Consider the following 11,387-nt stretch of genomic DNA (forward strand, 5'->3'; position numbering starts at 1 on the left):
CCCCCCTTTTTGTCTGTCCACGAAACTAAGAAGATATTACAAACTAATCAATTTCGTGTCAACATTTACGAGCAGGAGTTTTCTACTGCGGGGCACCAGCAGTCACAAAGGAGCTGAGGCAACTGGCCCTAGACTTCTCTCACAAGACCTCTACGAAGTTTGATTTTCATAAAGAAAACTTCTAAGGAAGAAGAAATGGGAGGATTACCTTTAATGTTGCTGAGTGGCGAAACGTCACTACCCCGTCAGCAACCCATTGCAAATAGTAGATTCGTTTCTAGAATTTGCTTTGTTGACTTCTTGCTTTCAGATTGAAACAATTTTTTAAGAGGACCGTATCAAAATCTGAAGTAGAAGTGTATTGTAATCCATGATTTTTGCACGCTATATTTGAGTAAAATTATTTTCTGAAGTTATTCTTAAATTCGATCGTGAGTAAATTAGTAGAACTCATGGTTTTTTTTTCCAAAGAGAGCATGGTCTCTCTCTCTTTTTCGTTTATGAATTAAGATAGCTTGACCTTAATAATTAGACTTACTCGCTCGGTAATTAATTATTTGTTGTTTCATTATGATTTAGTAAAAATTAAAAAACAAAGTACATGGGTGACTTGTCTTGCTAGTACTTAAAAAAATAACATTAATATCATGCAATAAGCACATACACATATTTTTAAGAAAGGTAAAGCCATAAAACATATAAAAACCTGTGCTGGATTTATCAAATATAGAGAATGGTGGAAGGAAATTACCATTGTGGGAATCCCTAATTACCCACTTACAGAGGTCGGCAGCTAGAGCCCACTAATCTGTTGATGGGTCATAAAGTGGATTCCACATTCTGAACCTTAAGACTAGCATGAAATAGAGCTATGATGCAGTCTCCGTCAATGGTGTTGGTGATTCCGTCACTCTAAAGGTAGCCTTAAAAGGAATTTTGTAACTACTAAGGGAAAAAAACCCTTAAGAGAGTATGCAAACAACCACAGGGACTTCCAGCAGTGATGGTTGAATTAACGACGAACTGGATGGACTATCCAAAACTTGAAGCTGAGACCACTGGAAAACAGCCGGGACCTGAGCATATCATGAAAGAAGTAAGTTGGGCGTTCGACTGTATCCTGAAGACGAAAGCTTCTTCTTTGGATCGAGAGGCGAGAAGGTACCAGCTTTCTTTGAACTTAGGTTAGCGTTTGGAGGGAAAAAAAAAGAGGATAAAAAATGGCAACTCGCTTCCAATTCTGTGCGTTACTCAAATTAGGGTAAAAATATTGTTTATTTCTTACTACAACGACAACTTTTATATTGTTAAAATATAATAGTTATTTTACTACATTATAAAAATAATTACTGTTTTTATAATATAATACAATCATATATATATAAAAGAAAACTAAAATAAATTGTTATAGTTAGAAAAACACAATCCTGTACTTTTTCTTCATTCTAGAACGAAGTTTTTATAAAAGAAAATGATGGTTTGCAAAAAATCACACTAGATCATCTACAAAATCTTGAGCTAAATTCTGATGCTTGATTTGATGTGACACGTTCTTCTAACAAAAGAGTGTAAATTAAAGATTTGGAATTATAGGTTATTTGTAAAATAGAAGGATAGAATGAACTATTTTCTCTCTCTTTTCTTTTGAAATATTTTACTGGCTAGTAGTTTCCATTCTAGAAATTCTAGTTTTATGTATATATGCATGCATAATTCGTTGGGATATAATATTAAACATTAAACCTTAAAGATGTAATAATAATAAGAAAAAGAAGCAGCAGCAGCTAGCTTATATATATATTAAATCCAGAGGTAAAGCTCAAATAATTAATAAGCAATATAATCTGTTGAAGCACAAATTAAAAGATCACATCCAGATGTAAACAACAACACTTCAAAGTGGGAAATCCATCTCTTAAGACATTGATCGCAAGATCATGGTCTCAAAAGCAGATTCAGTTCATTGAGAAACTTGCCGACGTCGCAACCAAGGTTTAGTTGCACCACCAGACACGGCTGTTGTATAGAGACGAAAGCACCTACCTGGCAACCTTTTTCAGCTTACACGGAAGGGCTCTCTATGGCTCTGGAAAGTCTACTTCTCAAATAGGGCAATGGCCCCCAAGCCAACATACAAAACTGGTCACAGGAAAGGTCAAACCTGGCGGACGCAGTCAACTGATGGTCTCAGTGGTTAGATTAATTAGGAGGCAGGTACATTCGATGACAGATTCAAGAGGTGCCTCTAAGGAAGTGTAAAACCTGGCGGACGCAGTCAAGTGACGGTCTCTTCGTCGAAGCACGATGATACCTGTAACTAGACCAGGCTATGGAGATAAAAATTAGTTTCGAGTTATTTATTTATTTTTTTAATGTAAAAAAGTGATGTTTAGACACTCCAAGTTTATTTTAAGAAGAAAAAAGAGAAACTATTTAGATAGTGATCAGGTGGTAAAAACTTGGGATCAAGAGGTTTGTTCTTTCTGTGGTTTCAGGTTCGAGTTCTTGGTTACTTATATGATGGCCACTGCAGGTTTACATGATCATTAACTTCAAGGCCCGTGAGATTAGTCGTGGTATGCGCAAGCTGGCCCGGACACCCACGTTAATCTAACAAAAAAAAAAGAGACGCTCCTAGAGTTACATGACTAATTAAGTCAAATAAACTGGCTTTAATTTAATTAAATAAAATACAGTAAGATATAAATCAATTTTTTAAAAAAATTGATAGGATAACTTGATGAAATTTCTTTATTGAAAGATAACAAATAATATATATTAATTTACAATTCATTAAATACAAAAACATAAAATAGCATAAAAAACTTGTTCTAGATAACATAGTATAGCAAACTTGTAAATTTAGTAACCACAGTCTAACCAATTTGAGATATCCCTTTAAATTCGTGGCTCAAATTATAAAATTAAAATAATCTAATAAAAAATAAAGAGAATTATAAATAAAATTTAAAATAAAATCTTGCTAACTTTACAAATCCATGACTTAAGTCATTAAACCTGAAATACCATATTTAAAAAAACTATAAAGTTTAATTTTCAATCAATTAAATATTAAAGAATAAATTTTTTAAAAAAAATTAATTATACAAAATGATTTAAAAATTGCAATTAAAAGAATGAGAATCGAAATTCAAATACCAAATAAATCTTATATTTAATTAAATGATGAAACTAAAAAAAATTAATTTAGCAAAAAAACCAAAAATAAAAAAAAAATAACATAGAAAGTAAAAACAAATTATGATTGAAGGATAAAATTGAAATGAATAATAACTTTTTAAAAAAGAATGAAAAAAATAGATATTAAAATAATAAGGATCAAATTAAAAAATACAATATTATCAATTTGGATTGAAAGATAAAATTAAAAATAGATAAAATTTTTATAAAAAGACCAAGAAAAAATAAAAATCAAAAGAATAAGAAACAAATTAAAAAATATAATACTTGTAAATTAAAATTAACGGATAAAATTAAAAATAAATAAAAATTTTATAAAAAATTAAAAAATTAAAAATTAAAATTAAAATTAAATACCATCAACAAAGACAATTAAATTATAATTTTCAGGGTAAAAAAAAAAAAAGATAAAAAAGGGTCCACCAATGCATTGTTCATTTCAAGGGTTGTATAATCATTGCATTGTTCTTAAAAAGGTGAAAAAACCAAAAATAGCTCTAGTCATAGTTAAGTGGAATTTCTCTTTTAATGGTGCTAAAGTAAATGCATTATATAAAAATTAATAAAAAACAAAAATATCCCTTAATAATTATAAATTGACAAATAAATCCTATGAAAATACAAATCTATCCTCGTAGGCCAATTCAAATGGTTTTTTTTCTAGGCAAAAACATAATACCACTATTATAATCCATGCCTATTATATATATATATATATATATATATATATATAGAGAGAGAGAGAGAGAGAGAGAGAGAGAGCACATATGTTTGATCCAATGAAATATAAATTTTCCTTGAGAGTTTTCTCTTTGTATGGATTCAAATATAACATATGTAAAAAACAAACAATGAAGAATAATTTACGGTATATGTTCTGTTAAGGGAAAACAACAGCAAAGGAAGTATTTTCAAACACTCCTGTGAAAGGCCTTTTCAATTGAAGCTTTCTGCTGCGTTTACAAGAAGAAAACATTGACGAACCTGTTCAATATTCCAGTAAAATCGAAGTCTATTGACCGCAGAAAAACTAAACATTCTCCGCACTTTCAGTATGCTAATCAACCAAGCTTGAATACAAGTCCTCTGACTTGGGATACCGAACAATAATTTCATGGAGATGTATCATTTTTTTTCCTGTTCTGTTTTATTTGAGAAAAAGGTGTGATGGTCGAATTGAAGAAGATCTTCGGGAAATATTCAAAGTAATACGTAAACATACAAAGAGCCGCAGAGAGAAACTGCAAAATAAAATATATACCCAGGGCTACTATTACTTGAATCTATATTGCATTTATATAATTAATTTATAGCTATTTGGTAAACTAAAAACAGTGGATGTTTTGCCGTTCACCCATCTCTTATCCTTTAATTTTTTTAACAAAAATCTAACATAAACAATTCCTTAAAAAAAATTTTAAAAAAATCATGTGTGTGCCCATGACCTCTTGGATTGTTTGTGTAATTTTATAATACTTCAAAAAGATTAATGTAATTCATCTTTAAATTTATTTCCTCTTAAATTTTAGATAAATAAATTATGTTTCTATAGTAAATTTATAAGAATGAAAATAATATGTCATTAGCGACCAGAATTAACATTGAAGATAAATAATAATAAAAAATGTATAAAATAGCAAGGACAATCGAGTTAAAACTTTTGCATGTGCATATATATTTGGCTTCTTACAAGTTGAATTTCCCGCACGAGTCTTTATTAGCTTTGACAACACTTTTCTAACTCATCAATTTATATATTTTTCAATTAATTTTATAAAGCGTAAATATCATCTTTTCTTTTCTTAATTAATAGATTTTATGATATAAGAAAATATAGTTATATAGTTAAAAATTAATTTAAAATTATACTTGCAGCGGAATGCAAGTGCACCAGCTAATATTATAAACTCAAAGAATTGGAGCATTTCTACGGTGTTTTCCAGTGTTCCTCGTGAGTCAAATGCAATGTGGACTGCACTACGCATCCATTTTGTGTTTTAGCATATTAAAATATAGTTTGATCCCTAAATTGTTTTTTTCTTATTGGTTTTTACATTTCAATTCTAAATTAGTTTTTTCAAGCTCTCTCCCTTCTATGATAAAAAAAAAAGAGAGAGAGAGAGAGAAAGTTGATAAAAAAAAAATTAGCCGGTCACATTCTGATCATAAAAATATCAATCTAGTTGATGAGTACATCTCGGAGAGAGGAGCTCCATGAAGGTAGCTTTCTCATTTAAAGATTCCAAAAATATGTAGATTGTAACTCAAAGTGCTTGTTTTGAATCATTTTTTACAGGGTTTTAAACTTATTGAAGGGTGTTTTGAAATTAAAAATTGATGTAGACAAGTTTGTAGAATTTGATAGTTTTGAACCGGGAATTATGGATTTGTCACCACCACCAGTAGTGAATCATGCATAAAGCTTAGTAAATTCATTTATGAACCAGCAGCAGAATAGAGTTAAACCTAAGAAGAAGCTTGTTCATGCAACCTGATAAGAATAACCCATAATTTCTTCTTTGATAGTTGACTCAAACTCAAAATTTATCAAATTAGAAGACCTTGAAAGATGTTTTAGCCAATTTTATTATTTTTCTTTTTTATTTGGGATTTTAGCTTAATTTCAGATTTTAAGTTGTCTTTCCTATTTGATTTAGAATTTTGATTTTTCTATATTATAAAGGTGGATTTTTTTTATATACCTGGTATATTCATCATTTTACACTTGATTTATTTATCACCATTTTATTTTTATCTTTATTCTTCGGTAAAAAAATTCTCTTTTTGCTCCTTATTTTTTTTAGAAAAAAAATATTTTTCATTCTTTACACTTAAAATATTTATCACTCTATACATCACTTCAACTTCCATTATAAAAATTAAGCGAAAGATAAATCCCATGATATATAGAAGAAACCAATAAAGGGGAAAAAAAACAGAAAAAGAAAAAAGAAAAAAAAGAGGAGTGCTATCTGCCGAAAATAGCCTAGGACAGCCTCAGTTACAAGTAAGGTAGGGTTTGCAGATAGAACAAAAGGGTTTGCGTGATCAATTGGAAGAGAATTGGATTTGGATCCAACATCTCCTGGATAGACATTGAATGAAAGGAAAAGTAGATTTCAATTCAAGCAATGTTCCTCTCAATTGCGCCACACAAACTCCTGGAAAAATGGGATCAACAAAATGACTATGAATTTGACAGATTAGATCAGATTGTCCTAGCCATTGATCCATGACTTGGGCAAGTGATCAACTGAATTTGCTAAACATATCCCAGCTCAATTTTTAATTTATTAGAAACCACAACAGTTTGAAATACTCATAATCCATCCAGATCTCTCCTACTTACTTCGCAATCCAATAATAAAAGATTTTTTTTTCTGGACGGATCGGGCTGAACAGTTTAATCACACTGACAAGGTCCTGCTATCGACTGACACCATCCATTTTAGGGTAAGGGCGGGGGGGCATTTTTTTTTTCTGGGTTAAAAAATATAATCACCTCACTTTCGCAATACAATCAGAGGTACATCCTAGATTCTATTTTAGTCCATGTATTTTGGTGGTGAAAAATCAAGTTCTGGTGAGATTACCCAAGCAATTTTTAAACTTGAATTTTAGTATCTCCTTATCAACATACGCATGAACTTAAACCTGCATGATAATTTCTACATTTCCACTTGAACCAGAAAGAGTGGTCCTTCAATAAAAGAATCAAGTTTGAAGTTCCAGATTCATGTGATTCATCAAAGATTTTTTGTGCGCGATTTGAAAACATGACTAAAATCTTAGACAAAACTGAAACACGAGGACTAAACATTTAGTTTAAAAAACAACAGCCAAAATTTAATTACAGTACAAAAGACACTATGTATCATCTAACCCAAAAAAGAAAAAGGTCAAAAAAACGGCAGGGGGTGAAGGGGCCTAAAATATAGCTTACCCTCTGTAGAATGGGAAGGGATATATGCTCAAAGAAAGCCAAGAGATAGCTAAGCATGCAAGTGATAATGGCCACTATGCAACACAATAAAGCATCACAACCACACCGAAAATAAACTTCTCGGAAGGAAATTTAAATCACACCAAAAGAGATTATGATTAAAGCAGAATCATAACATTCCATGGTGCAAGGTAATGCATAAAAGAAAAGTCAGGTGAAATACAGTATGCTCATCATTTGTATTTTGTTCTCCACAGAAAATTAGAAAACAATATCCAAAGATGGAATACAATAACAGGGAAATAGAATATGATGATGCATCATGACATGGCCAAAATGCACTGTGTACTGATAGCTAATTACTGAGTTTAAGTTACCTCTTCTCTAAAGACAACTGAATAATCCATTTGGTCAGCTTCCAACATAAGATCTCTCAGTGTTTCAAGAGAAAGAAAGGGATGGCCAGAAGGCATCAAATTACAACTAAAATGGGTCAGCAGGCAATAAAATGGATCAGATATTCTAAATCTTTGCTCAGTAAGAGGATAATGAAAAAACTAAACAAGTATATAGGCACTACTGGAGTCCTTTATTGACGTTTGTCTTTAGGCCCTTGCTTCCTTTTTTACTAGAGGTATGGGGAGAATCACCGGTAGAGGATTCGGCCAATGTTATATCAGTAGAGTACTTTTTTATCCTCAAGGAAATAAGGATACTTGATACAATCCCAAGTAAAGGAAATAGGTAAGACCAAACCTGAGATTTTTTAGAGCCAGATGCTGAAGCAACAGCAGCTCCAGCAAGGCTACCAATGGATGTGTTCTGTAGGATCATTGGGAAGCAGCCAACAACTGTAGGAAGCAGAAAATCAACCATGAACCCAACTTTTGTAGCAGCTAGAGCATAGTTTATAACATAGGAGGGCATGGGTGAGAAGCGTGCAAGAAGAACAAATTTCCATCCATCTCGTTCAACTCCTCTGGAAAGGAGATGGAAATATTTGTTACTCTGCACCCACTCCATTGCTGAACTGGAACTCCTGAAAACCAGCCTGAAAAAATTCGAAATGTCAAAATGGATCCTGAAACTAGTAAACAAAAACCAGAGAGAAAGAGAGTTCGGCAATAAATATCAAAGTGGGGAACATCTATGTTGGTAAGGCACTAAGCTCTAGTTCTCATGTCTTCACCAACTCCTCACAAGCTTTTTTTGGTCTTGACCATTTCCTTTTAGTACACATGACTGCAACTCAATCTTTTAGCTATAAAAACAAGAAAAACTTGAAAAGTTTCACTGAGTTCATTTTCCATTTCTTATATTGCATGTCCTCTTGCTGTGAACTTAAATAGTTTCACTGGGTTCATTTTTCCATTTCTTATATTACATGTTCTCTTGTTGCAAGTCATCAATCTAAACTTCTATGATGGAAATTATTCAAGACAAGTTTCTTGATTGCACAACATGCACCACAAAGTATGAAGTCCCTATTAGATTTCTGCTCTTCAATCATCCTACTCAACTATACGAGGAAACGATCTTCAAAGATTTTACTTTCATCTGCTTTCATAGCTTTAATATTCAGCAAAAGGTGATGATTTTAGTGTTCACTGTAGGAACAACTCCAAAAAATTAGGATTTATTTGATGGAAAAAAAATTTAGTGGAATTTCCTAAAACCTATATTACAATTCAACAAGAAACTGTGATGAGCATATTACTAGGAAGAACACTTCCTGATGACCTAACTAAGCCTAAACAAAACCAAGTGATGATATACTTGACTAGACTCACAACAAAAGACCTATTATCCATAAAGTAAAACAACCGAAACCCAAACATTTTTAAAAAGCACCCTAAATGTAGAAATTTATTTCTCATACTAATAAAACTAAAACATAGTTAATGTACTGAACCAGATAAAAAATTATTGTCTTGAGACACAACCTATGACAGATCCGCGTATCAAAATGTTGATCCTCTACAATATTAATTCCCATCCACTTACTGCTTATTCCGCCTTTTCACCATTAACAAACTTGGTTTCTCCATTGACAATTTAATATATTTCATAGTTATTTTAATTGATCACAGCATCTATAAGCAAAACACTTTCTGATGACCTAAATAAGCCTAAAAAAACCAAGTGATGATATGCTTGACTAGACTCGCAAAAAAGGACCTATTATCCATAAAGCAAAACAACTGAAACCCAAACATTGAAAAGCGCCCTGCATATAGAATTTTATTTCTCGTACTAATAAAACTAAAACACTGTTATTGTACTAAACCTGACAAAAAACTATTGTATTGAGACATAGAACCTATGACAGATCTGCGTATTAAAATGTTGATCCTCTGCAATTTTAATTTCCATCCACTTACTGTTTTTTCTGACTTTTCACCATTAACAAACTTTGTTTCTCTATTGACAATTAAATACATTTCAAAGTTGTTATTTTAATTGATCACAGCATCAATAAGCATGGAATTAGTTCCCAGATGAGGTACCCCATCCTTGAGTGTGAGCATGACATACCAAGCCATGCGTGTACAAGGTGCCACCAAGCATAAGCCAGTACTTGGGGTGTATTCATGCAAGTGAGCTTGGATTTATTGCAGTATCTGTGAGCTGTTTCATTGTCTCAATAGTACGGTTGCTTTTACATGTGCCATTTCGTGCATATTTCATACCATGTGTATATAGTTTATAGCAAGTCCTAAATGTCTTTCTCTTGATCCAAGATAGCAGAAAAGGTCAGTGTAAGAGATTCTGCAGATAAAAATCCCTCCATTCACTCAAATTTTTCAACTTCCCCACTATTTGTAATTTCATTTTCATTTTCCTCCTACCCTATTTGGTAGAAGAAAATATTAGATCATATTACATCATTAGTTTACACCTTTGACAAACCTGCCACATCAATTTTATTATTCTGATAAATGTTTGCCTATTTATCAACCGCACCATATCATGAATATGCCAATAACCTCTTCTAAATTTCATAGGCAAGTCAGTCAGCACCTACATTCAAAGACAAAGGAGCCCAGAAAAGGATAAGATAAATCAAAAATATAAACACACGAATCCCCTATCACTCGATGACTATCCGGAAGAAAAAGCTTTAAGAAATGCGTGCCAGAGGAAACAAAAGAGCAATGAAAAGTCTAATCACATTCATGCATAGAAATAAATTTGAACGAGCATATATATTATATACTCACTATAATTCACTTTGAACTCTACCCCATCACTTCAAAACTGGTAAAAATGAACAGAAGATTCATCTAGACTGATACAATGTACCATGATAATTCTAGCAGGTAGCCTGAAAAGGTATTAAAATAGCAACAACAACAACAACAACAACAAGAAGCTGGAATTTCCCCAACATTTTTGGTAAAATCCAATCACCTCAACATTAATTACCCATTAATCATCTTACAGAAGACCCGCATGGTTTCATTTTAATGTTTCCAAGTAAAAAAAAAAAAACCATCACTGTATTAATAAAGGAACCAGTAGATAGAAACATAAGAAAACGCGATCTGGGAACCAATCAAATAAAAAGGAAAAAAAAATGAAGACATTTTGATGTACCTGCCGATCCAGAAGGAAAGAGAGGCACCTAAGACCTTGGCAGAGAAGACACAGAGAACAGCAGGCAAGAATCCAAACAGCAAAGAAGCACCAGCCTCGAAAAAAACAGCGCAAGGCAAGCAGAGAGCGAGAGTGATTGTGTGAATCCCAACGTAAACAGGCATTGCCCAAACCCCTAATCGATCTGACCATTCACCAAGTAGCTCAAGAGCTGCGTCTTTGTCCCATCCGAATTGTTTGCTCAGTTCTCTTGCTATAGCTACCAGCCCAATCACAGCTGCTACTTTCCACCATTTACCCATCTCTCTCTGCAGGCTTTGCTTTTCTTGAAGACACAAGGCAACTTTCTCTGTTTTATTATTTAATTCTCTGTTTGTTGAATCCCTCAGGCTCAGGAGACGTGCACTGTTCGTTCTGTTTTGCGATCATTTATGAATAAGGAAACAAATAGAGGCCTGCTTTCCCCATTCGTCTTTTGCTGTCTCTAGGCCTTTGGATGATGGGCCTTTTGGGTTATTCATTCACGGGCCATAAGGTAATTCTATTCCGAATTATTTATCTTTTTTTCTTTCTCATCCCTTTTCCATATCACACCCCCATGCTCATGTCATTAATAAGAAAATAAATATAAAAATTTTAAATTTAC

The 11,387-nt window shown here is 32.5% G+C and overlaps 1 protein-coding gene and 1 pseudogene across 1 annotated transcript; one reads left to right on the top strand and one right to left on the bottom strand.

Annotated features, from left to right (window-relative positions):
• The window catches only part of LOC105110850 (respiratory burst oxidase homolog protein C-like), a 4,591-nt pseudogene extending 4,151 nt beyond the window's left edge, over positions 1-440 (top strand).
• Positions 441-7,431: 6,991 nt separating this feature from the next.
• LOC105110851 (uncharacterized) lies at positions 7,432-11,174 on the bottom strand. Its single transcript, XM_011006026.1, has 2 exons — positions 10,742-11,174; positions 7,432-8,195 (listed from the first exon to the last, which is right to left on the bottom strand). The coding sequence occupies exons 1-2, from the start codon at positions 11,041-11,043 to the stop codon at positions 7,721-7,723; spliced, it is 777 nt and encodes a 258-aa protein (XP_011004328.1). The 5' UTR covers positions 11,044-11,174; the 3' UTR covers positions 7,432-7,720.
• Between the last annotated feature and the right edge of the window lie 213 nt (positions 11,175-11,387).

Source organism: Populus euphratica, unplaced genomic scaffold (assembly GCF_000495115.2).
Source record: "Populus euphratica unplaced genomic scaffold, PopEup_1.0 scaffold265.1, whole genome shotgun sequence".
Classification (NCBI taxonomy): Eukaryota; Viridiplantae; Streptophyta; class Magnoliopsida; order Malpighiales; family Salicaceae; genus Populus; species Populus euphratica.

Excerpts from the sequence above, each read along its gene's own strand:
- LOC105110851 (XM_011006026.1), bottom strand. The coding sequence starts at position 11,043 with ATGGGTAAATGGTGGAAAGTAGCAGCTGTGATTGGGCTGGTAGCTATA. Across the intron at positions 8,196-10,741 it reads CTTTCCTTCTGGATCGGCAG|GCTGGTTTTCAGGAGTTCCA; the intron begins GTACATCAAAAT and ends GAATTTTTTCAG.